The following is a 27569-nucleotide window of genomic DNA, read 5'->3' as shown; positions in this document are numbered from 1 at the left end:
GGCGCTGCCGTTTGAGGCTGGACTGGAACTGAAGGTGGGCCGGCCGCGGTGGCTCCGGTTGTCTGTCGAGGCGGTGGGGCGGAGGCATGAGGAGGGACACTTGACTTCAGTGAGCGCACCCGGATGTGCTGGCCGGGGGCGGCAGTCAGGTTGATGGAGGAGGGAAGGAGCAGCCTGTGAAACGGGGTGACGGCGGCCACCAGCCCGGGCGGGGACCGGGACTGGAAGAGGCCCCTGAACAGCCGGCTGGTCCGGCGACTGGGCTAGGGTGGGGGACTCGGGGCCGCAGGGACTAACGCCCAGCTGAGTCTGCGGGGGGGGGGGCGCTGGAGGGGCGAGGAGAAGGGTTGTCTTTACAGTTCGGAGAGAGACGAGGGCGAAGGGAGGTTTGGAGGAAGGTGGCCTGAAATAGTGAGAAGCTGGTAACGGGCGTGGTACAAGGAACCGAAAGGATCTGGAAGAAAGGGAGGTCTGTGTAAGTAGCTGAAAGGATTAAGTGATAAGAAAGAATGCCGGTGTAAGTGAAGGAAACGTGAGGTGTGGCTAGGTCAAAGGGCTAAGAGAAGACGGTTGGTGGAGCCAGGAAAAAGCCGTGGAGGTGGCTGGGGTCCGGGGCCGGAAGAGTGCCAGACGTGGCCAGAAGGCAGCGGAGCTGAGCGCAAAACTGAGAGTGTTCGGAAATTGGAAGAAGACTTGGTGGCGAAAGAGGGTCAGGACTCAGATCCCACCTCGGAGAGTGGGCGACGTGTCCGGGATGTGGGATCAGAGGCTGGTGCGGTTGGCCGTTGTACAGCAGCTTCGGGCTGTTTATGGCATTAAGGTCAAGGGTGGCCGTGGGCAGTGCGATCGCAGGAGACCGGAGACAGCAGCCACGGAAATCGTGGTAAGTTCTGAGGAAAGAGATTTAGGTTAAAAAAGGGGGGAGGCGGACGTATTCCCTACCATCACTTATTACCAGGTCATGCTAAAATGTTCATTCTGTATGAATCCAAAAGAGAATATGTTTAAGTGTGTCAACTTCAGCAACACTGACATTTTGAACTAGATAGTTCTTTGGGGGACATTGGGGTTAGCTGTTCTGTGCATTATAGGATGTTTAGCAGCATCTCTGGCTTCTATGCTCTAGATGCCCGTAGCGTGTCCCAATTGTGACAATTAAAAATGTCTCCAGATACTGCTAAGTTATTGTAAATATTTTGAACAAGTTGCACGTGGGAAGGGAGACAAACACTACCCCACCACCACTGTTTGAGTAATATTTGGAGAGGGACAAGGGGTACCAGTACATTTTCTAAACGAATCAGTAGATGAGGTGTGACGGTATTAGAAATAGGCTTTAGATAATAACTTTATATTCACCGATTTGAAAAGAACATGCTTGCTGCTTGGCTGTATCATATTTTTGAGACATAAAGGTTTTTTTTTAACGAGTAAATTGAGAAACCACAGTGGAATGATTCAGAAGCTGTTGATTTTTGGGTGGTTGAGATTAGGGGATTTCGAATGAGATTTTAATATCTCTACAGAATCATCAAGAATTTCATTGTGAAAAATAAGTTGAATATAAAGCATTTTGTTTTAGATTTACTTGCCTAATTATATGGTGCTTTCTAAATACTTACAGATGAAAACTAAAAATTAATTTTCATAACTCTTATAGTTTATAGTGTCTGAAAGAAAATAAGTACTTGGAGAAGAAAACTGACAATTTATATTCCTCTTAACAGCTTATAAAGTCTGGAGAAATTATTTTTGCTGTTTGCAACTTATTGGCAACACACTTGTTTATATTTAAAAACTAAGTGGTTTCTTCTGATTGTAAAACTGGCTTTCCAAGATCTCAAATATAGTAGGTTTTGTAAGTATATGAAAGAATTTATATGCAGATTTTTTTCTTACCCCTCAAGAAAAACTGACACTTGGCCTTTAGAGTCAGATAGACCTGAGTTTGATTCCTGCTCTACCCCTACTTGGGGTGTGATCTTGGGCTGCTTGTCCTAAGCTTTAGTTTCCTACTCTATAAAATGGGAATGGTATCTCTTGTTGAGTTGTTTAGGAGATTTAAAAAAATTATAAGATCTGTAGATGAGACTAGCACACAATGCCTGTCACATGCCACTTATTCAGCGAGTTGTTATGATAATCAGAGGTCCTCATCCTAATTGGTAGTCATGCTAGAAACCCTAATAAAAATATTCTAATAGAGAAATACAGAAGATCACTGTGTTAACACGAACGAGATCTAACATGTTAGGTAATTATTTGAATACTAGATTTCTTTGGCTCTTTGGTGTTTGTTACCTAATGATAATTTTGAGCTCTTTAAGAAACATGCTAGACAGACATCTTTTTAAAGATGATATTGTAAGTGATGTTCTAATACATAAAATTTTAAAAGCATATTATTAGTTTTACTTTATGAGATTAAATTATAGCCCTAACTTGTGAAGCCAGTTATTGAGCGTAATGAGACTTGAAAAAAAAAACCAACCCTGAATTCTGGTTATGTAAGACATTTGTAAACTTACAGTCAGCTTCAGCAATCTGATTTATTTTTGCATTTTGTTTGGTTGCACAGTATCAAGAAAATTCTGATTTACCCAAATAAGGGGTTGCCCATACTCACTTTTTTTTTTTAACTTAATTTTTTTTTGGCTGCACCATGCGGCATGCGGGATCTTAGTTCCCCAACCTGGGATCGAACCCGTGCCCCCCTGCAGTGAAAGCGCGGAGTCTTAACTACTGGACCACCAGGGAAGTCCCCCTAACTTTTTTTTTTTTTTAATAGCTCACCTTGAAATGATAATTGTAACAACAACAAATATTCTTTGAATGTTTGCTTTGTCAGACACTAATGTTTTACATCTTTTAATTCATTTAATTCTCTTTGCAACTCTATGACTTAAGACCTATGTAAGGATACTGAGGCACAGAGAATGATCATTTAATCCAGGTCACTCAGCTAGTAAGTGGAAGAGCCAGGATTTAAAACTTGGCAGTCCTGCCTCTAGGAGCCTGCTCACTTAAGCACTGTGCTACACAGTCTTTTCTATATTCGTCAATTAAATTGAGCCAGCTACTTGAAAAAGGACTAGTAAGATTTTGTCAAATCATTAAGAATGCTGAATGATTTTGGCTGCACCATGGTTTGCGGGATCTTAGTTCCCTGACCAGGGATGGAACCCAGGCTCACAGCAGTGAAAGCGTGGAGTCCTAACCACTGGACTGCCAGGGAATTCCCTGAATGATTTCTTATTATAAATAACAGGTTAAATAAGGTGCTCTTACAACACAAGTGCTTCAAGAGCATTCATGGAGAGCAGATGTATCTAAACGAAATTAACATATGAGTGATTAGGTATGCCCACTTAATCTAATTTCATATAAGCAGACATATACAGGCTTGAATTTTTTTTTTAAATTTATTTATTTATTTTTGGCTGCGTTGGGTCTTTGTTGCTGGGTGCGGGCTTTCTCTAGTTGCGGCAAGAAGGGGCTACTCTTCGCTGTGGTGCGTGGACTTCTCATTTGGGGTGGCTTCTCTTGTTGCAGAGCACGGGCTCTAGGCACTCGGGCTTCAGTAGTTGTGGCACACGGGCTCAGTAGTTGTGGCTCACGGGCTCTAGAGCACAGGCTCAGTAGCTGTGGCGCACAGGCTTAGTTGCTCCACTCGCGGGCATGTGGGATCTTCCCGGACCAGGGCTCGAACCCGTGTCCCCTGCATTGGCAGGCGGATTCTTAACCACTGAGCCACCAAGGAAATCCCTTGAATTTACTTTTAAGTCCAAGGCAAAGCTACAACCTTCTTAATCAGTGACTCGTTTTTAAGAAGTTTGAATATATGCCCAAAGATAGTGGCAGATTCTTTATTCAGAGGTGTGCACAAACACTCAAGTTAACCAACATACAAATGTACTCTTGGGATCTTCAAATGTATTAAAATTTGAATGCGAGTAATACATTCGACTCTGACTTTTTAAAATTGGTTTTGAAAGTACGACATGAAATTTAAATTGTTTGCAGAATCCCTTCCTTGGATACCTCAGAACAGTTTGATTAGTACTCTCCCATAGAGTGTGAAAAAGATAATCAGGTCTAAAAGTAACCACCCTGATATAATTTTAGGAAGTACTCACTGAGTGACAGGAATTACTGTTATCGGCCAATTTGGCCTTTTGTTCAAGTAAGTATTTATAAGGTGACCAACAGAAAGTTTAAGGTCGGTATTTATATAGTTACTAAAGGAGCTTGTAGTATTTTCCAGAAATGTTAGCATATTGGGCCAAATTCTATTTAAGAATTTCCTTACTGAACACTAAATGGATTGATTTTCTGTTGTGGGATTGGAAACTGAGGGAATTTGCTGCATTGCTTAAGGGCAGTGACTCTATCTTGACCATTTTTGTGCTCCCAGCACCTAGCATAATATCTAGTATAAAGTAGTTACTTTTTAACAAATATACTTGATGTAATTGTTTTTTGTCTTGACCAATAGTTTATTTCTGCTATCTTGTTTTATTTTGTGAAGTTTTTAATTTGCCTAATGTTTAAGAAAACTTATATTGAGCCTAATATTTGTGTTAGAGTAACTGCCTTTGTCATTTTAGGGTAAAATATTTGGAGTACCTTTTAATGCATTGCCCCAGTCTGTTGTTCCAGAATATGGACATATTCCAAGGTGAGCAAACTTTGAAATGAAGAGTAAATATTTCAAACTGGTATTGGAATGTTTAAAAATAAATAGTTGAATGACGCACACAATTAGTTGGAACTAGCAAATGATTTTATTTCTCAACATTAACTAATGTTAAAAGTTGTTTTTTAAACTTTTACATATTTTAACTTTTTAATTTGTACTCATTTTCAGGATTGAATTTTAAGGTTTAGTGATGAATAAATGTTAGAAAGCAAATTATTTTTGTTCTATTAAGGCAGAGTTTTCCGTTCTGTACCGATTTTTTCATTGCTGTTTTGATGATACTCAGTAATATACTAAACTACCATTTCATTTATAATTTTAATATTTTTTGTCTTAGAAATGTTGGACAAAAGAATATTTAACTATTGGAGTATTTGTGAATATAAATTATTTAACACTTGAGCTTTTCTGTGTCACTATTTGTAAATAACCTTTTGGACTAACTGCATCAGAAGTTGCTAGGGAAGTTTAACGGCTTAAGAAAATAGTTTAAAAATGCGTAGTAGAAAGATACTACCTTAGCTCTTACTAATTCATTTCCCCTCTATCCAAAGTAAGGTTCATTCTGGCTACTCTAGTCTAATAACTTAGGTTTTTAATTGGTGCATTGTCCAAAAGTATTTGTTGAACACCTTGCTGCTCTTAGAACAATTTTCCCTCACTCACCCTATAGATACAGATTCACAATCTTCATGAGGTAACCACTTACTATTTTGCTTTTTAAATGGCCTATGAAAGGTTTTTTTTTAATGATGATTTTCAACGTTTAGAATTGCAGTCATATCTCTAGTAATAATGACTAAATTTTTGTTGTAGTTTCTTTGTCTGATTTTTTAAAAAGAAAATTTTTCTGTCAGTTACTCTGCAACATTCAGCCACTATGCACCAGTACAATGCTTTCATTTGCTTGCAGCTGACATCCATTCAAATTTTTTGTTACCAGCTGTTACCTAAGCATCTAAAGCCAATATTGATTGTTAAAAATTATTCAGTATAAAGAAATTGAGCACACACCTCTAGATGTGAGAAGGATTGTAAGGACTGGGATGGATGTATCTGACTTTCTGACAGGTAATGTTGATGAGAAAAAAACAAAGCCTTGCCTTATTTTTGGGCAAATGTAGTTGATGGTAGGTTTTTTAAGTTATGTGTGCTGTGCAAGATCACCTGTGGAGAGAGAATAGGTAAAGAAATGGAGAAGGCCTTAGAGCCCTGGGTGATCCTAGGATGGAGAAGTCTGGCAGAAAAAGAGGAGCCAGAAAAGAAGTTTGAGAAAGAGCAGTCAGGGAGACAGCAGAAATTCCAGAAGTGTAGTGAAGAAGAGTATTTTCAAGATCATCACGGAGTGGTCGAGTGTATCAACTGCTGGTAGGACAAGCAAGATAAAGACAGTGAATTGACCGTGGATTTGGCAAGGCAGAGGCCATTAGTGATCTTGATGGAGTAACGGGGAAGAGTCTGATTGCAGCGGGTTGAGCAAAGACTGGGATATGAAGAAGTGAAGGCAGTAAAAAAAAGACAAATCTTGTGCTCTGAGCAGAAGCAGAGAAATGGATTAAGATTGGCAAGGATCAAGGATTGAGCGGGCTCACTGAAGTTGTCATGGGTAAAAAGATGGGCTTTAGAGAAGAATTTAGGAAGCAAGAAGGAAAACTAAAAGTAACCTTCTACCACAGAGATTAAAGGGATTTGTAGCATCAGAGCTGAAAGGGGTGTAGTCTCAGGCAGGAGAATAGGATTTAGTGAGATGTGTGTCTTACCACCTGAAAAGAGTTCTCTCTTTCAGTTTTCTTGTTGATGCTTGCACATCTTTAGAAGAACATATTCATACAGAAGGGCTTTTTAGGAAATCAGGATCTGTTATTCGTCTAAAAGCACTAAAGGTAAGCATATTCTTGAACTATAATTTTTCATTTGTACCACTTTTTAATTTGGTTTTTAGGATTGAAATATTTAGAACTATTACATGAATTATGGACAGAAATTGAGTTTGCAGATAGCTTTTTTTCATGGCAGAAGAACCCTTTTTCTTTTTTCCAAAATGTATATCATTTATATAATGCTTTTTTTAAAAAATTGAGGTATAATTGACAAATACATTTAAGGTGTACAAACTGATGTTTTGATATATGTATATGTTGTGAAATGATTGTCACAATCAAGCTATTTATATAATGCTTTAAAAGTTTACAGAGTACTTCCAAATTCATGGTCCTTGTTCCTATAATGTACTATATGAAATGAGAATTTTTTTTAATTTTGTTTTTAGCCTTCTAAAGAGAAGTGATAAATACTAAAACAAGAGTTAAGAGAAATGTATTAAAGAAAGCTCTTTAGAGTATAAGAAAGGATAGATACTTTATTTGCATTCAACCCTTAAGCCCCCGAACGCTCAAGATTGTTGTATTTATTTCAGAATAAACTGGATCATGGTGAAAGATGCCTGTCTTCTGCACCTCCTTGTGATATTGCAGGGCTTCTTAAGCAGTTTTTTAGGGAATTGCCAGAGCCCATTCTCCCAGCTGATTTGCATGAAGCACTTTTCAAAGCTCAACAATTAAGAACGGAGGAAAAGAATAAAGCTACATTGTTGCTTTCCTGTCTTATGGCTGACCACACAATTGATATATTAAGATACTTTTTTAATTTTCTCAGGAAAGTTTCTCTTAGGTGAGTAGTAACTAAAAGTTTTGGGAGATGGTAGTTTAATTTCTCAACTAGCTAGATTTACCCTTATGATAAGAAATTAAATTTCATTTGGCATGGAAATTTTTCTTAAAAATATTATATTTTTCCTTACTATAAGAGGTGTACCCTGTATAATTTTTAAAAACAATATACCAAATATAATATTTCCTTGCTGTCTTAGGGTTGTCCTGCTGAATGCCTTAAATGGCTTATTGGTGTTTATAGGCTTCTTAGTCCATTGAATGGCTTCAGATTATTGTGTTTCTAAAATATTTGCGATTTGCTTTTCAAATTTGTCCCTTCTCCCTGCTGTCATTGAGCCTGCTTGTTTTAGACATACTTGCTGCCTTCAGTACTTTGAATTTTCTGTGTGTGGGTTTGAAAAATCAAAGAAATGTGTTCAATTTGTGTGGGAAAACAAAGCGTGAACTCTGTGGGTAGCAATGTTTTTATGACATATATTTAAGCACAGAGAGGCTGTGTATTTCTGGTTCTGTCTTATTTCAAGCCAGTCCTGTACATGGGTAGATGAAGGGTAACTGTATCTTGATTTGTGTTTAATTGATAAAATAAGAGGTCTTCAAAATGTGCCCAATAAGTTATTTTAACTCTGTATTTTTATCTTTAGCTCCATCTCATAAAACCTTTTTTCCTTTAAGATGCAGTGAGAATAAGATGGATAGCAGCAATCTAGCTGTGATATTTGCACCAAATCTTCTTCAGACAAGTGAAGGGCATGAGAAGATGTCTGCTAACACAGAAAAGAAGCTACGATTACAGGCTGCAGTAGTACAAACTCTTATTGATTATGCATCAGATATTGGTAAGATGTAGTTGCATTATTAAATAATGGGATTTGTTTAAATGAGGGAGATCCCAGCTTTTTCTAAGTGAACTATGAAGACAACCGTTAGAAAGTGGCTATATACGATTGAAATGTTCTGCGGGGGAGTAGAGGAAAAATCTTAACTGTGAACATTTTCGTTTAGGGCATGTTCCAGATTTTATCCTAGGAAAGATACCAGCTATGTTGGGTATTGATGATCTCTGTGCTACTCCATCACTAGAAGGCTTTGAAGAAGGTGATTATGAAACTCCTGGTGACTATAAGAGAAAGCGAAGACAAAGTGTAGGAGGTAAGTGGTCGTGGCAGTCCTGTTTGTGGACGTACAGCAATTTGCTTTTGCCTGAAATGTGTTTGAACATAAAAAAGCATAAGCTATGGTGTATGCCTTTTTGGTGCTTACAGCATAGTTGGAGAGGCATGACATATGCATGTGAAAAATAAAAATGACAATATAATCTAATATTATGTGCTGGATGTTTAGCACAAACATAAACTGCATTCCAGGGAGAAAAGTTCCCTGGTTGTAATGACCAGGGACACTATAAAAAGAAAGTTAAACTGAACCTTTTTGAAGAATGGGTAGAATCTAGGAGAACTGGGTGGAGGGACAGAATATTTGTATCCTATTCGAGGATGCTATGAAGAAAGATTTTTGTAAGCTAGAAGTAATCTATGTCTGTCTGTAAGCTAGAAGTAATCTATGTCTGTGTCTGTAAGGTAGAAGTAATCTATGTCTGTGTCTGTAAGCTAGAAGTAATCTATGTCTGTAAGCTAGAAGTAATCTATGTCTGTGTCTGTAAGGTAGAAGTAATCTATGTCTGTGTCTGTAAGGTAGAAGTAATCTATGTCTATGTCTGTAAACTAGAAGTAATCTATGTCTGTGTCTGTAAGCTAGGAGTAATCTATGTCTGTGTCTGTAAGCTAGAAGTAATCTATGTCTGTGTCTGTAAGCTAGGAGTAATCTATGTCTGTGTCTGTAAGCTAGAAGTAATCTATGTCTGTGTCTGTAAGCTAGAAGTAATCTATGTCTGTGTCTGTAAGCTAGAAGTAATCTATGTCTGTGTCTGTAAGCTAGAAGTAATCTATGTCTGCATGACTTGAGTGGCTCATCCTAGGGATTAGGATGGTATTATGATAAGCTTGAACTCACACTAAAGAATTAGAACATTAAACTGGGTATTGGAGGACCATTGAAGTTTTGGAGAGAGGCATAACATGATTACACTATTTTAGAAAATCATCTGGTTTGGAGAATCGAGACTTGGAGGTACGGAGAATAGTCAGAAATGTGTGGCAATAGTCCATGTGTGAGATCATGATTTGAAACAATAATATGAATTAGCAGTATGAACTAAATAATGAAGGAAATGTTACCAAGGAAGAATCAAAAAGAACCAAAGTTTACTCATGGTGGAGTCAATCATGAGACTTCTTAATCTTCTTGATCCGGAAGACAGGCTATTGCTCCAGTTGCCTTAGGAAATTTCTTATCTTTTGAGTATCAGAACCAATTGCTATTAACTGTCCGATGCCTTTTTGAATCTTTTGGCTTGTATGGTTTTGCCTCCTTCTGTTTTTTTTTGCCTCCTTTGTAGATTTCCCTTATGCCTTCTTTGTTCTGTAACAAAGTACTGTACTGTACAGTACCATACTGTACAGTACAGTATGGTACTGTAACAAAGGACCACAAAGTGCCACAAACTGGGTGGCTTAAAACAATCAAAATTTATTGTCTCACAGTTCTGGAAGCTAGAAGTCTGAAATCAAGGTGTTGCCTGGGCCATGCTCCCTCTGAAACCTTTAAGGGAGAATCTTTTCATGCCTCTTCAGGCTTCTGGTGGTGGCTATCGATTCTTGCCATCCTTTGATTTGCAGCTGCATCACTCCAGTCTCTGCCTGTGTTGTCATATGGCGAACTCCCTAGGTGTCTCTCTGTCCAACTTTTCCTGTAGTGACACCAATCACATTGAATTAGGGCCTACCCTAATGACCTCATCTTTTTTTTTTTTTTTTTTTTTTTTTAAGTGAAAGCAGGTTTATTTTAGAGATACACACTCCGCAGACAGAGTGTGGGCCATCTCAGAAGGCAATAGGTAGACTGTCTCCAAGGGCGAGCGCGGCGGCCCTGAGGTGTGAGGGTCGTTAGTTTTTATGGGCTGGGTAATTTCATAGGCTAACAAGTGGGAGGAATATTCTAACTATCTTGGAGGAGGGGAGGGGATTTCCAGGAGTTGGAGTACCACCCACTTTTTGGCCTCTTATGATCGGCCTCTGAACTGTCATGGCACCAGTGGGTGTACTAACGACCTCATCTTAACTTGAGTTCATCTGCATAGACCCTAATTCTAAATGAGGTCACATTCACAAGTACTGGGAGTTAGGACTTAAACATATCTTTTTGGAGCACACAATTCAACCCATAAAACTCCCTACCCCAAATTCAGATATTCTTGGATACAGATCATCTTTATTACCCTTTTCCCTTTGTGATTTCATTCACTCCTGTAAGTTTCACTTATTGCGTCTAAATAGATGAACACTTAAATCTCTACCACTGTTATCTCACAAATGTCAAACCACTTTAGTAAAAGTCTCTACTAGGCAGACATCACACTTCTGCTTTTCCTTGGTGCTTGAGCTCAGCATTTTGAAATGATCATCTTCACCTTCTTTAAACTGGTTCTTCTCGAATTCTTTTTTCTATTAATGGTACCACCATTCTCTAGTCACAGCTTTAAGCCATAGTTGCCTAACTCTTACTTTACCATCTATATTCATACAGTTTCAGGTTCTGTAAGATTCTATCTGCAGTGTTTACTGCATGTTTACTGTAAGAATTTCCTTCTTGGTCTTTGTGCCTCCTCCTTGAATCTGCCCTGCTTATTGCTGTCAAGGCTGATATTCTTAATATATCACTCTAATCATGTATCTCACATGCATACCCTTCAGAAACTTTCATTAATACTGATATTTGTAGCCTGACATTAAAGATCTTTCATAGGATTGCTTTACCATGCCTTTCTACTGCATCCTGTCTCTCCTTTATGCAGTCTACACTTTAGTCAAACTGCTTTCTTTATTGTTTTTTAGACACTTTGTTCTTTTGCTTATACTTTTTATTGATATAATTTTTTACTTCCATCTACCTCTACTGTTCAAATAATATCCACTTGTCAAAACCCAGCCTAAATGTCTTATCCAGCAAGCTTCCCCCCTCCCTTTTAAAAATTTACTGTTTATGTATTTTTATTGATCTGACATTGGTCTATAACATTATTGTAAGTTTCATGTGGACATTAAATTTCGACTTATATATACACTATGGTGTGCTCACCACCAAAAGTTTCATTTCCATCCATCACCATACAGTTGACCCCCTTTACCCGTTTCGCCCTTCCCACACCTCTCTTTCCCTCTGGTAACCATAACTCAGTTCTCTGTATCTATGTGTTTGTTTTGGTTTATTTGATTTGTTCATTTATTTTGGTTGTTTTAGTTTGTTTGGGATTTTTATTCCACATATGAGTGGAAGCATACGGTGTTTGTCTGTCTTTGTCTGACTTCAGTTAGCATAATACCCTCAAGGTCCACCCATATTGTCACAAATGGCAAGATTTTGTCCTTTTTTATGGCTGAGTAGTATTCATTGTGTATATATATACCACATCTTCTTTATCTATTCATCCATTGATGGACACTTAGGTTGTTTCCCTATCGTGGCTATTGAAAATAATTCTGCGATGAACATAGGGGTGCATGTGTCTTCTCGAATTAGTGTTTTCATATTCTTTGGATAAATACCCTCATATGGAATGGTTGGATCATAAGGTGGTTCTAGTCTTAATTTTTTGAGGAATCTCCATAATGTTTTCCACAGTGGCTGCACCAATTTACACTCCCACCAACAGTGTGCGGGGGTTCCCTTTTCTCCACACCCTGTCCAACACTTGTTATTTCTTGCCTTTTTGATAATAGCCATTCTAACAGGTGTAAGATGGTATCTCATTGTGGTTTTGATTTGCATTTCCCTAATGATTAGTAATGTTGGACATCTTTTCATGTGGCCTGTTGGCCATCTTTGTCATAAATTAATTGTTCATATATGTATGAATTTATTTCTGGGCTTTGAATTTTGTTCCATTGATATGTGTCTGTTTTTCTGCCAATGCCAGGCTGTTCTGAATACTATATAGCTTTGTAATATAATTTGAAATCTGGGAGTGCGATACCTTCAGCTTTGTTCTTTTTTCTGAGGATTGCTTTGGCTTTTCAGGAATTTTTGTTTCCATATAAAGTTTAGGATTTTTAATTCTGTTGACATGAAAAATGTCATTAGGATTTTGACAGGGATTGCATTGAGTCTTTCGGTGGCTTTAGGTACTATGGACATTTTAATAGTGTTAATTCTTCTAATGTATGAACACAGAGTATCTTTCCATTTCTTTGTGTCTTCTTCAGTTTCTTTCAACAGTGTCTTAGCATTTTCAATGTACAGGTCTTTTACTTCCTTGGTTAAATTTGCTCCTAGGTACTTTATTCCTTTTGTTGTGATTGTAAAATGGGATTGTTTTCTTATTATTTCAAATAGGTTTTTAGTGGAGTCTTCAGGGTTTTATATATATATATATAAAATATGTCCTCTGCAAATAGTTACAGTTTTACTTCTTCCTTTCAATTTGGATATCTTTTATGTATTTATTTTTTCCTTTCCTATTTGCTCTGGTTAGGACTTTCCATACTATATTGAATAAGAGGGGTGACAGTGGGCATCCTTATCTTGTTCCTGATATTAGAGGGAAAGCTTTCACCTTTTTGCTATTGAGTATAAGGTTGATTGTGGGTTTATCATATATGGCCTTTATTATATTGAGGTACTTCCCTTTTATACCCATTTTATTGAAAGTTTTTGTCACAGATGGATGTTGAATCTTGTCAAATGCTTTTTACATCTATTGAGATGATCATATGATTTTTATCTTCTATTTTATTAATGCGGTGTATCATGTTGATTGATTTGCGGGTGTTTGATCCTTTTAATGTAGTGTTGTATTCAGTTTGCCAATATTTTGTTGAGGATTTTTGCATCTATGTTCATCAGAGATACTGGCCTATAATTTTCTTTTTTTTGCATTGTCTTGCCTGGTTTTGGTGTCAGGGAAATTTGGCCTTATAAAATGAGTTAACACATGCTCCCTCCTCTTCAGTCTTTTGGAAGCATTCGAGAAGGATAGGTGTTAAATCTGTTTTGAATGTTTGGTAGGATTCACCTGTTTTGTTTTGGTTTTTGCCTTTGATTTCTTGATTGACCTAGTAGTTCAGTAACATGTTGTTTAGTCTTCACATATTTCTGATTTTTCAAGCTTTCTTCTTGTAGTTGATTTCTAGTTTCATACCATTATGATCAGAAAAGATGCTTGATATGATATCAGTCTTCTTAAACTTATTGAGACTTGTGTCGCAAATTATGGTCGATCCACGAGAATGTCCCATGTGCTCTTGAGAAGAATGTGTCTGCTGCTGTATTTGGATGGGATGTTCTTTATAAATCTATTGAGTCCATCTGGTCTGATGTTTCATTTAAAACTGCTACTTTCTTTCTGGATGAACTATCCATTGATGTAAGTGGGGTGTTAAAGTCCCTACCGTTATTGTGTTGTCAGTTTCTCCCTTTAGGTCTGTTAACACTTGCTTTATATATTTGGGCACTCATATGTTAGGTGCATATATATTAACTGTTGTTTCTTCTTGGTGAATTGCCCCCTTTATCATTATATAATGTCCACCTTTGTCTCTTGTTAACTTTTTTAGCTTGAAGTCATTTTTGTCTAATATGAGTATGGCTATATCCACTTTCTTTTGGCTGCCATTTGCTTGGACTATCATCTTCCATCCCTTCACTTTGAGCCTATGTTTGTCTTTAGAGCTGAAGTAAGTCTCCTGGAGGCAACATATAGTTGGGTCTTGTTTTTTAATCCATCCAGCCACTCTGTCTTTCGATTGGTGAATTCAATCCATTTACATTTAGGATGATTATTGATAGATGAAGACTTAGTACTGCCATTTTATCTTTTGTTTTCTGGTTGTTCTGTATCTCCATTGTTTCTTTTTCTTTGTGTTTCTGTCTGCCATTTTGGTTCGGTGGTTTTCTATGATGTTTTTCTCAGTTTTCTCTTTTATGTTCTGTGTCTCTGCTCTAGATTTATATATATATATATATTTTTTAAATAAATTTATTTATTTTGTTTGTTTATTTTTGGCTGTGTTGGGTCTTCATTGTTGCACGAGGGCTTTCTCTAATTGCAGCAAGCAGGGGCTACTCTTCGTTATGCGTGGGCTTCTCATTGCGGTGGCTTCTCTTGTTGCGGAGCACAGGCTCTAGGCATGCGGGCTTCAGTAGTGTGGCATGTGGGCTCTAGAGCGCAGCCTCAATAGTTGTGGCGCACAGGCTTTGTTACTCCGTAGCATGTGGGATCTTCCCAGACCAGGGCTCGAACCCATGTCCCCTTCATTAGCAGGTGGATTCTTAACCACTGCACCACCAGGGAAGTCCCTCTAGATTTATATTTTGTGATTACTATGAGGTTTGTATAAATTGTCTTATAGATAAAAGTCCTTTTTCTGCCAATAGCATCTTACTACCTTCATTTGCCTATATGAGTTTCATCCTTTTCCTTTTACCTTTTATGTTTTTGTTGTCTCAAATTGTCTCTTTATGTTTTGTGTTCTCTACCAAATTGAAGTAGCTATAGTTTTACTGCTTTTTTCCCTTTAACCTTTATTATAGAATTGTTTGACAACTTATTTTGATATAGAGTTGCAATTTTCTGATTTTGTTTATCATCTTAGTCAAAATTTTGTTTACTTTTGCCTTTTTGTTTCTGGTAGAAGAGCTCCTTCCAGCATTTCTTGTAAGGCAGGTCTAGCACTGATGAAGTCCCTCAGCTTCTGTTCATCTGGGAAACCCTTTATTTCTCCTTCATATCTGAATGATATAGCTGACAGTTTTTATCTTTAAATATTTTGAGTATGTCATTCCATTCTTTCCTGGCCTGTTGAGTTTCTTTGGATGGCACCATTGTCTACTCAGTCATCAAAATCAGAATTCTAGACGTCCTTATCTGCTCTTTCCTCATTTGCACATCCCACTGTCTACCAAGTTTTATCACTTTGATCTCTTAAATACCTTTAATACTGCCTCCATTTCCACAGCTCCTACCTCAGTTCAGACCTTCTTCTCTTGCCTGGCTAATTCCCACTCTTCCTTCAGGTCTCAGCTTAAATACCAGTTCCTCAAGGATACCTCCTCTAACTCCACAATCTAAATCCGTTGTTATATTTGTACTTCACACTATTTACCCATTTGTCAATAGGTATTTATTTCCTTAGTATATTTAATGTTTGTTGCCTCCAATAGAATAAGTTTTGTAAAGGTCACTGTTTCATATTTTGGCCACTGTTGTATCTTCATTGTGTCTGACACATAATAGGTACAAAATAGATATTTGTTGAATGACTGAATAGCATACTTAGAAGAACCTTTAGCTAGTTTGCCTGTCTCCATCCAAGGAGGCTTACCCCCCAATAAATCTGTCATACTGCTGCCAAAGTGATTTTCCTAAAGTGCAGAAATGATGACTTTGTTCCTTTTTGCCTTTGGAGAAGTTCAAGTTCTTCAAAATGACACACAGCCCTGTTCTGCCTAATACACAAGACTTATCTCTTACCATATCCACTGTTCACTATTTGCTCTAGCGGTATCAAACTCCTGGTTTCTAGTATACATAAATTCTGTTTTTTCTTACATGCCTTTGCATATACTAGTCACCTTGCCTGAATTCTACCTTCCACCCTAATCAACACCTACAAATCCTTCAGAACACTGTCCAGGTTTTATTTCCTTTGCAAAGCTTCCTCTCTTAATGCCATTTCTTTCCTTCCTCAAAAAGTAATGATTTCCTCTTCCATACTCTTTCTATATATTATAGATACTTGTTTTACAATTCATTCTGTATTTATTTATTTGTATGTTTTTTTTGTTTTGTTTTTGTTTTTTGATGTGGACCATTTTTAAAGTTATGTTTTAGTTTTTTGACTGTGAGACATGTGGGATCTTAGCTCCCCAACCTGGGATCGAACCCACACCCCATGCATTGGAAGACAAAGTCTTAACCACTGGACCACCAGGGAAGTCCCTCATTCTGTATTTAATGTCTTCCTATTTATTTATTTATTTATTTATTTTTTGAGAGATATGGGAGTATAAGAGGGGAATGGAATACAAATATATCCTTTAGTTTTTTCCCCTATTTTGAAATAATTCCTTTTAAATGACCTTAAGTGACTTTAAAACATATAAGCTGATATAAACTTACATGCTAAAAGACCACAAATAGCAATACGAATTATTGATGAAAGTTAGGTAAATGTTGTTATAATTGATTATATGATTATAAATATGCCTTGCATTTCAGATTTTGTTAGTGGAGCATTAAATAAACTTAAATCTAACAGGACACCCTCTATTACACCTCAACAGGAAAGAACTGGTAGGTATTATATTTATTTAAGTGGACATTTATATATATTATACAAAAATTACGATAATGATTACCTAACTTACTTTGTTTAATCAATTCCAAATGTAATTTTCAGTGGAGATATTGTACTATAATATTATGACATTGGATATATATATATGTAATACATAATATATAATTACATTGGATATAATGAACCTAAAATTGTAGGTATGAATTTATTTTAGTCTATCGTTATATCTTTGATCTTCTGAATCACGTTCTTCCATTTGTAAGTTGGATGATATTGAACGTGTGAAAATAACTCAATCTCATTTTTATTTTAGAACCAGAAGTTTATTAGTATTTGTTCCAATTTTTTTTTTTTTGGTTTGCTTGTGGCTGAAATTATTCAACCCAGCAATAGAAAATTTGATTACTTGTTTTGTTTTCTAGATTGAAGACATTAACTGGTTAATACTCAGTTATGATGAAAAGCAAAAATATTTAGATCAGTTTTTGTTTCAACACCTTGATTATAATTTTTCATGCCTATTTAATACTCTTTAATGTGAATTATATGCATCTTTTAGTCTATTTGGTGTTGAAGTTACTAAGAATCTTGCCTCTTTGCAACTTCACTTTTTATTTTAAGTAATTGCATAGTGTTAATTTAGTTTTATAATATATATTTGATAATGTTAATGTAAACATATCCCCCCATTTTTGGTTCTAAGAAATAGCTTTATAAGAAGAAATTATATAAAGTGTTTGTATTTTATCAACTTTGTGGGAGAAAAAACAAGTTTTCTTTTTTTCAGCCCAGCTATCCATTTCACCAATGATTCTTACACCAAATGCTAAGCGTAAACTACCGGTAGATTCCCATGGTTTCTCAAGTAAGAAAAGGAAGTCCATCAAGCACAATTTTAACTTTGAGTTGTTGCCAGGTAATCTCTTCAGTAGCACTTCTACACCAGTATCAGGTAACAAATAGAATTTATATAATTGGGTTATAAACATTAACATGAGTGCCTATTCTGGGCAAAGTGCTATTTCATATTAATAAGACCCTTTAGGAGCCAGAGTTTTATTCTCTGTTTTATCAAATCTCTGAATTTTATAAAGTCCCCTAACTTTTAAAATAGACAGTGGTTCAGTATAATTAGCGTGTGTGTGTGTTTTACTGCCATGCCTATTGAAAGTTATGGGTCACTGTGGATAGGATAGCACTTGTGCTCAGGTTGTTTTTTTTTTTTAATTTATTTATTTATTTATTTATTTTTGGCTGTGTTGGGTCCTCATTTCTGTGCGTGGGCTTTCTCTAGTTGCAGCGAGCGGGGGCCACTCTTCATCGCAGCGCGCAGGCCTCTCACCATCGCAGCCTCTCTTGTTGCGGAGCACAGGCTCCAGACGCGCAGGCTCAGTAGTTGTGGCTCACGGGCACAGTTGCTCCGCAGCATGTGGGATCTTCCCAGACCACGGCTCGAACCCGTGTCCCCTGCATTGGCAGGCAGATTCTCAACCACTGCGCCGCCAGGGAAGCCCCTGTGCTCAGGTTTTACGTGATTGAACATCCTAAATTCTACTTTAGTTACTTCTGGATCTGTAGCTGTGGCTGGATTGCTGTCTTTTGTTGAGTTGAGGTCACCAGCGTTTGAGCATCTCTGAATCCAGAGTAGGGGTGTTACCATTGAAGTACCATTGTGGGTTAATTTGAGGGGTGATATTTTTTTTTAAATTTATTTATTTATTTAATTTATTTTTGGCTGTGTTGGGTCTTCGTTTCTGTGTGAGGGCTTTCTCTAGTTGTGGCAAGCGGGGGCCACTCTTCATCGCGGTGCGCGCCTCTCACTGTTGCGGCCTCTCTTGTTGCGGAGCACAGGCTCCAGACGCGCAGGCTCAGTAGTTGTGGCTCACGGGCCTAGTTGCTCTGTGGCATGTGGGATCTTCCCAGACCAGGGCTCGAACCCGTGTCCCCTGCATTGGCAGGCAGACTCTCAACCACTGCGCCACTAGGGAAGCCCCAAGGAGGGGCAGTATTTTTAAAGTTTTATACTCAAGTGGCTTTTATAAAAAGCCATCCTTATGGCATGGTTTCCACATCCCTTACCCGCCCAGCCGTTTTATTCCAAATGAAATATAAGTTCCTAGTGTGGCCAACCAGAGCCTCCAGAGAAAAATATAATCATGCTAATTTGAATACCAAATTTTTGTTAGTGTGATCTTGGATTGAGTTGGCTCCTTTAGCATGTGTAGAATACAAGTTGGCTTGTATTAACCTATGGTCAACCCAAAATGAATTGAAACTCTAAGCCCAGAGTCTTCCATCTCATATTTGTGTCACATTTAGACAAAATGTGAGTAGCCTCTGGTTCTTTTAGATTTTCTTTGGTTTCAGACAATGTTAAGAGTTTCAATTTGAATTTGTTAGCTGGGTTATGAGGTTTTCTTCCCAAAAGCCTCTCTTTCGCTTTTGGTATCAGAAAGGTTTACATTTTCCTTGTTTGTTTTATTAAAAATGTGAACAGAATAGCAACTTGTTCTCTATGGTCCTTCAGGTTCTCTGTGGTTCATTAAAGTGTAATGATAAGAACTCTGAAGCTATGTCTGTAGTTCTATCAGTATTCACAGGCTGGAGACTTAAACTCCTTTAAAGTAACTTAGTGTGTTTTTAGTATTTAAAGGTTTTCTGCTTTGGAGGACTACTTCCAAATGACAGATGTGAATCATAGTTCTACCTGCCTTTGTTTATTAGCAATACATCATCTTCCCCAAGAAATGAACCTGCTGGTTCCTTCCTTCTCTCCAAGCTCCCAAAAAAATAGATTAAACATTATGTTACTGTAACATTAGTATGAGCCTGCTTAACCAGCGAAACTTTTTTAATAAAAAAATTAACAAGTTCAGCATCAGTAATTCTATTATTTTTACTCACCATTTTTCTTTGACCCTACTTTCTCAGCCACAATTCAATAAATTGCATCTGCAAAATTGAAAATGAGTTGGTTTCTAAGTTTGGATTATAACAGATATGATGCTTTTCTTTAATATATGCAGGCAACAATATTAATCTACAGTACATAGTGTACTTATTTTTAATTTTTTTCTAATATGTGTTGTAACTGTGTGTTATTCCATCTATTCTGACTGTGCCTCCTTGTCACCACTGATACATTTTCAAGATAACTAGACTGCAGCCCTAGAATAAAGCTACCTGTGTCACATTGGATATATCATATTGCCTCCAAGCTTTTTTTTTAGCCAAATGCACCCCAAAAGTCACTGTAATGGTTGTATTATTTTCTGTTTTTGTAATTGAAAAAACATGAATATCTCTGTTTGGGGACCTGTGTGAATTCTTTATCGATACCAATGATAAGTTGAGAGGGTTCATGTTTGTTGAGTGTATCCTGGGCAATATTCAAATACAAGTCAAATGTATATGGAGCCTTTGCTCATAACTATACTTTTCCCTAATTTTTTATTATAGTTGGTTTCATGGTATAGTGTTAAATAACTTAATCAAAATGAGCTGTTGTAACCTCCAGTTGTTATCATGGAACATGGCAGTAGCCAAGTGGTTAGGTGTATGTTATAGATCATCAGTTTTTGTTTGTTTGCCAAAAATTTTGGACAAATTGCACTCCAGAGTCAGGTAGACCGCAAGTTGGCTAGCAGGTGCATACTGGATACTCAGATACTAAATTGTTTTTCAGTAGTTTATTTTTGATAACAGCATTAATTAATCTTATGTACCAGATACTGTGCTAGACACCTTATATACGTTACAGTAATATTTATATTCAGCATAGAAGTCCAATTTTAGAGCCTAAAGCCGTTTAGTAAGTGGTGGACAAACTCAAGTCTGTCTCGAAAGCTTGCTCTTTCTCCAATCTGCAACAGTGCCCACCTCTCCCTTGTAGTATTAAAAGAGTTTAAAGCAAAACTCTAATATAAAAATGATGTTTAATCTGACCTTTAATTGGTAAGGAAAAAGTAAGAAATTGATTTTTTTTTTTTTTTTTTTTTTAGTTGACTTGGGTTATTTGACCCCTGAAGATTCTAACCAGAAATTATGTGATTTTGCGGTTGTTTAGGGGTGGAAATTAAGACTTTAAATCTAGTTGCTATTAATATTTTATACTTTGAAAAGAAAATGAGTATGTGTGGTCTATCACGTGTGGTTATTTTTGTAGTTCACTTTGATACAAGCCCAGAAGGGTCATCTCAGAGTTCACTCTCTCCTGTCGCCGTCAGTGGAAACCATTTGATCAGTACAGGTGTGCTAAGGCGAAGTAAAAGGCTTGCAAGCAAAAAAGTTTGCAGGTAATTTATCCAGGTTGGATAAAAATTTGGTATATACGGTTAATAAAATACTTTGTGTCTTTCTACTGAGAATCATAATTGAATCATAATTTTTCAAAATCCCTTTAGCCTTTATAGTCTTATGAATCAAGTGCATATCCTCTAGAGAAAGATTCCTAATTTGAATCCATTTTGCTTGCTTAAAATTCTATTTTATGTTGATGTGTGTAATTTTTAAATTTCCTGTTAATATAAAAAGCTAGTCTACCCTAATGATTCTGGTTTATAAGTGACTAAACTCTTGTGATAAACAGGAAAGTTTATTTTATAAAATATTTGTATTTTTTATGCAAATACAATGTGTTCGTATATGGTATCTTAAACCTAAAAAATTATTACTCTATTCAATTACTAACAATGTGTGATTTGCTCTGGACTTTCAAACTTTATTTTGTAGGAATTCCAGTTCTTATGCTATAAACTGATGTTTTTAATTTGACTCTTTCTAGGGTGGAATCAGGAAAAGCAGACTGCTTCTCTCCTAAAATCAGCCGTAAAGAAAAGGTTCGAAGATCTCTTCGTTTGAAATTTAATCTAGGGAAAAGTAGCAAAGATGGAGTAAGTGTCTTTCACCATTTCATTGAAGTTTATATTAGGATAAAGCTGAAGACTTGATGCTAAAAGACTCTCTCAACCCTGCCTCTCTTCCATCTACTGTCCTATTCTCTGCTCTTCTTTATACCAGCCCTTACACTTGAGTTGTTATCTCCAGTTCCTCCTTTTCTATTCTGCTGAAATCAATTCCAGTGAAGCTTTCATCCCCAACACTCACTGAAGCAGCTCTCATAAGATCACTCATGAATTCAGCATTGCTCAAACAGGTGGACAAATACCAGTCCTTGTTAGCCCTGATATGTCAGCAGCATGTAACCTGGCTGATGACTTGCTCCTCTCTGGCATACTTTCTTTCCTTGCTTCAGGGACATATAGTCTCATGATTTTCTTCCTTCTTTGTCAGTTAATTTTCTAATTCCTTTACATTGGAGTGCCCAAAGCTTTGCCCTTGGGTTTCTCTTTTCTCACTCTACTCACTCAGGGTGATCATCAGCTCTAGACATCATGTATATACTTATGACTTCAAGTTTATATCTCTAGCCCAAAATGCTCTCCTGAACAACTTGACTGTTTAACACCTACCTACTTGACCTCCCTACTTGGGTGTTGATCCCACGTAGGGAGGTGTTGACATCTCAAGTGTAACCTGCCCCAAATAGAGCTCCCAAGATGCATTTCTCCACTGTTGCTATTTCTCCACTCCTCCCCGTCTCCTCCACCCACACTTCTACCTGCAGTCTTCACCATCTCACTTATGGCAACTCATTCTTCTAATCACTTAGGCCAAAAACCATGCAGGCATTCTTTTTTTTTTTTAACATCTTTATTGGAGTATAATTGCTTTACATTGTTGTGTTAGTTGCTGCTGTATAACAAAGTGAATCAGCTATACATATACATATATCCCCACATCCCCTCCCTCTTGCGTCTCCCTCCCACCCTCCCTATCCCACCCCTCTAGGTGGTCACAAAGCACCAAGCTGATCTCCCTGTGCTATGCGGCTGCTTCCCACTAGCTATCTGTTTTACATTTGGTAGTGTGTATATGTCCATGCCACTCTCTCACTTCGTCCCAGCTTACCCTTCCCCCTCCCCATGTCCTCAAGTCCATTCTCTGTGTTTGTGTCTTTATTCCTGTCCTGCCCCTAGGTTCTTCAGAACCATTTTTTAAAATTTTAGATTCCATATATATGTGTTAGCATACAGTATTTGTTTTTCTCTTTCTGACTTACTTCACTCTGTATGACAGACTCTAGGTCCATCCACCTCACTACAAATAACTCAATTTCGTTTCTTTTTATGGCTGAGTAATATTCCATTGTATATATGTGCCACATCTTCTTTATCCATTCATCTGTCAATGGACATTGAGGTAGCTTCCACGTCCTGGCTATTGTAAATAGTGCTGCAATGAACACTGTGGTACATGACTCTTTTTGAATTATGGTTTTCTCAGGGTATATGCCCAGTAGTGGGATTGCTGGGTCATTTGGTAGTTCTGTATTTAGTTTTTTAAGGAACCTCCATACTGTTCTCCATAGTGGCTGTATCAATTTACATTCCCACCAACAGCATGCAGACATTCTTGACCCCTCACTTTCTCTCACATGTACCGTCGAAACCATTAGGGAATCCTGTCTAACTTCTGCTTTCAGTCTGTCCAGGCTGACCATTTCTCACCAGTACTACATTTCTAACCTTCTCTAAGTTATGTCGTCTGGAACTTGGATTACTACAAGTTCCTACTAGTAGGTCTACCTGCTTCTACCTTGCTGCAGTACTAGAGCCAAAATTATCCTCTAAAAACCAGAGTTAAATCATGTCACTCATGTCACTCCTCTGCTCAGAACCCTTCAGTGACTCCTTGCTTCACTCTGAGGGGAAAAAAAGAAAAGCCAAAGTTCTTACACTGATCTGCAGTGCCCCGCATGATCCTGTTCCTGGCCTCCCTCTTGGAGCTCTCCTCCTGCCACCCTCCCTTGCTCACTTGGCTTCATTCACTTTTGTCTCCTGCAGTTTCTCAAATGTGCCAGACCTTGCTTCAGCCTTAGAGACTGCACTGGCATTTTCCTCTCCTGGAATGTTCTTCCCCTTCATACCTTCATGACTGTCGCTCTCATTTTTCTTTACTCACAAATCATCTTCTGTTCACTGTGTTTAAAATTATACCCCCTACCCTTCACCACTCCGTATCCTCCTTACCCTGCTTTGCTTTTGTCCTTGGCACTTTTCACCTTATGTATTGTATATTATACTTTATAGTTTATTGTCTGTCTTCTTCTGGTCTAAATCTGCCCATCAAGAATGTACATTCCATGAGGTAAGATTTTATTCTGTGTTTTTGTGTTTTTTTGTTTTCTGTTTTCTTTCACTGTGTGAACAGGCACTGGCACAGAGTCATCACACACAAAAAAATTTTTTTAAGTTAATGTGTGAGGCTGTTTTTATTTTAGATCATAAAATATCGACTAATAGCCAAGTCAAATGCTTATAATTTTCATCAGCATGCATGCAAGTATATTGTGTTTGCTATAAAATTGTTCCTCAATTATATACACACCTTTTAAAATCAGCTGTAGAGGATTCTGATAACTACAAAGTAATATTTTGAATTAACTAGGTTTATTTCTTAACCAAAACTTCTTCAATTTGTTCTGTACAGAATGTGTGTTCTGGTGTCGATAGATCTGAAAATGTTGGTCGACGACTTGCAAATCAACAAAGTTTAAAAAATAGGATTGAATCTGTAAAAACAGGTCTGCTTTTTAGCCCATATATTGATGAAAGATTAACAAAAAAAGGTACATTTACATGATATTGTTGGAGTTTTACCCCAAAAGCCTACTTTAGTTGTTTTTTTAAAAATTTTCTTCTCATTTTAGTGAGATATAATTGACATATAACCTTTAGTTGTTTTTAATGATAAAATATATTAAGTAATTTACTGTTCTAGAAATTGAAAATTCGTGTTTGAATAGTGAAAATATTGGAATTGCCATGTATTTTTCTATGACTAATTAGAGGATCTTTAGAAATGTAAATATAAAGATGTTTGACATATTTATAGATAAAAATTATCTCTTTTAACACAAATCTAGTTTATCAGAATTAAATGCTTAGTATTTAATTTGTCATGTATTTGAATAACATTTCAAAACTAGGTCAGATATAAATGATTAAAAACACTGAACTGCTTTATTTTAGGTTCAAAAAAGATCAGTAAGTCTGAGGAAAACTTATTAACTCCAGAGCAACTAGGTGGAAGAAATTACCGGATGTCTTGGACAGGACCTAGTAATTCAAGTTTTCAAGAAATAGATGGAAATGAAGCTTCTCCAATAGATGCAATTCTTGAGGTGGAAAACTCTTCCTTGGAGCCCAATATGATGGTTGAAAAGTCACCTGTTATGTCATATGAGCTTGCCCCTTCTAATGTACACAGTAGGCATAATAACAACGTAACTGGCAGCTCTCTTAGTGGGGATGAAAATAACCTGACCACAGAGACTGTGGTGAAAATTCAGAAAGCATTTTCTGAATCTGGAAGTAATCTTCATGCATTGATAAATCACAGGCAATCATCATTAACTAATGTAGGGAAAGTAAAATTTAATGAAACATCTTCTATCAAATGTAGCCCAGAAGAAAATGTATTTGAAACTAATAATTTCACTGTGATAGAATCCAATGAACACCACACTAGTAAAGATGAAAATAGTTTTTCAGAAAGAGACTTCTCACTACATCAAACTCAAAAATTGGGTAGAGAAGCCACTATAAAATGTTACTCAACTCAGATGAAGATAGAACTAGAAGACAACATTCATTCGAATATACCAAAAGATTATTTAAGCAAGCAGGAACTGCCCAGTGATGAACAAATAAAGAAACAAGAGTCCCCAAGGGATACACTAAATACTAAATTAAAGGAGAATGAAAATATGATTGAAGAGAACTTACTGAACTGTGCAGCTTCTGGAGAGGACGTGGCTAGCGCCTCTTCCTTAGAGCAGATTACGTGTAATAGCGCAAACCTGTCAAAACCTAGGCCTGTGAGAATTGTTAAGCAGCAGTCACTGGTGGAAACATGTGATAAAACGGTTTCTGAACATTTACAAATGACAGAGCATGGAAAGGTTTCAGACCACATACAGTGGTTTAACAATCTTTCTTTAAATGAACCAAATAGGACAAAAGTTAAGTCACCTCTTAAGTTTCAGCGTATGCCTGTCCGTCAGTCTGTCAGAAGAATTAATTCTTTGTTGTTGTATGGTGGACAACCTCCAAGACATAAATTAGCAAGTCTTGGTGAAGCTGCTTCTCCTCTGGTTAAATCAGTGAGCTGTGATAGTGCTCTTCCCTCGCGTGTCGAGCGTGCGTCAAAAGATTCCTCTATTCCATGTACCAGACCGAGTCCTAAAGAACAGAAGTCTACGTCATGCAAACAGTCGAATGTTGATACGATTTCAAAATCAAGCATGGAGGTAACTTCTACATCTTTCTCACAAATGAAGAGGCACCCAAACTCTGGGAATGCTTCTCTTGGGTCCACCAGAGTTTGTAAGCAGGAAGTGATATCTAATGGCCAAATTAAGGTTCCCTTGGATGATCTGACAAATCATGATATAGTAAAATCTGTTGTAAATAATGATATGGGCTTTTCTCGTGGCATAAGTAACAGGGTCCTTAGAAGACCATCAGAAAAAGAGAGGGTCTGGTATAAAGGTTCTCCAAAAAATCCTATTGGAAAAGCTCAACTACTACCAACAAGTAGACCTGTAGACTTGTAATTGGTAAATGTTATACTACTTGTCATTAATGTAAATAAAATTAGCAATTGGTGATATGACTTGCAAGGTAATCTACATGTTAGTTTGTAGCTCAGAATGATTGGTATGTGATAAATTTTAATTTCATTGCACAAGCAACTTGAATTCTTAAGCTTGTATAAATGATGACTGTGGTTTTCTTAATTATGGCAATATTTAAGCTTATTAATTTTATTGTCATCTCTCAAAGCAGAGGTTACACTTTACTTTTTTAAAGAAATTGTTGACTGCGTTTATAAGAAATTAATTTTTGAAAATTGCTTGAATTTTATTTTTTAACGTGCGATAGGAAGAATGGAATGAGTTGTGCCTATTTCCTGTTACTCCTAAGTCAGATGAGGTTTCTCTAAGAAATGTCTAACACACAGAGAAGAGAGAGAGATAAGCCCTGCAAATCTTAATTCCCAAATTCCATTAATGTTTATTGTCTTTATCAAAGTCCCCAGACATTAATTTGTTTCAATAGCATCTTAATCCTTTATTCCTTTTGGGTGCAGAGTAGTTAGACATATATTGTCTATAGATGTGACAGTGTGTTCACTTGAACTAAGAATAATGGCTAATGCAGAATGACGACTCAAGTGTGCTCATATAGTATGATGCTGCAGAAGTAACTGTGACTTTAAAGCCATACTATGTTTTTTAAAGTTAATTTGCACAAGTACATTTATATCTGTTTTGTCCAGTATAGAATTTAAAATGTTTTAAGAGGGAGTAATTAAGCTTGGAAGATTTTAATCAAAGTGATTGCTTATATACAGATGCTTGATTTTAGACTTTGAAATAGTTGATGCACCTCTGTACATTTACCTTGGATTCTTACACTTTGGATTCCTACAGGAGCCTGTGATGGTTTTGTCGTGTGTGTAAATGTTATTTATTTAGCAAAGACATTAAAGATAACTTTCTGGAAAATGACTTGCCTGAGACTCTAATGAAATTCAAAATAACCTTTTAGAATTTGACCCAAATTGTCAAGCAAATCTATCTAAATTTATATTTTAAATTATTAGAAATAACAAATCTTTAAGGAAAGAATAATATCAACATTAGAGGGTATTCTCTGA

At 36.9% G+C, this 27569-nt stretch overlaps 1 protein-coding gene across 3 annotated transcripts; it reads left to right on the top strand.

Moving 5' to 3' along the window:
- The first annotated feature begins 65 nt into the window (after window positions 1-65).
- On the top strand, window positions 66-27420 carry LOC309625434 (rho GTPase-activating protein 11A-like). 3 transcript variants are annotated; one of them, XM_082384952.1, is made up of 12 exons: window positions 66-883; window positions 4608-4678; window positions 6486-6582; window positions 7116-7369; window positions 8047-8210; window positions 8377-8523; window positions 16706-16780; window positions 17572-17736; window positions 20950-21079; window positions 21568-21676; window positions 24336-24474; window positions 24878-27420. In XM_082384952.1, exons 1-12 carry the CDS (start codon window positions 755-757, stop codon window positions 26461-26463), a joined length of 3066 nt encoding a protein of 1021 aa, XP_082241078.1. In that variant the 5' UTR covers window positions 66-754; the 3' UTR covers window positions 26464-27420. The 3 variants fall into 3 exon arrangements, with proteins under 3 accessions (XP_082241078.1, XP_082241079.1, XP_082241080.1); XM_082384953.1 differs by having other exon boundaries at window positions 328-883; window positions 8053-8210; XM_082384954.1 differs by having other exon boundaries at window positions 328-883; window positions 17572-17700.
- Window positions 27421-27569: the final 149 nt, after the last annotated feature.

The sequence above is a fragment of the Balaenoptera borealis genome, assembly GCF_965194805.1.
Source record: "Balaenoptera borealis genome assembly, chromosome: 3".
Classification (NCBI taxonomy): Eukaryota; Metazoa; Chordata; class Mammalia; order Artiodactyla; family Balaenopteridae; genus Balaenoptera; species Balaenoptera borealis.
The sequence above is the reverse complement of the archived record's forward strand: the minus strand, read 5'-3'. Positions and strand labels throughout refer to the sequence as shown.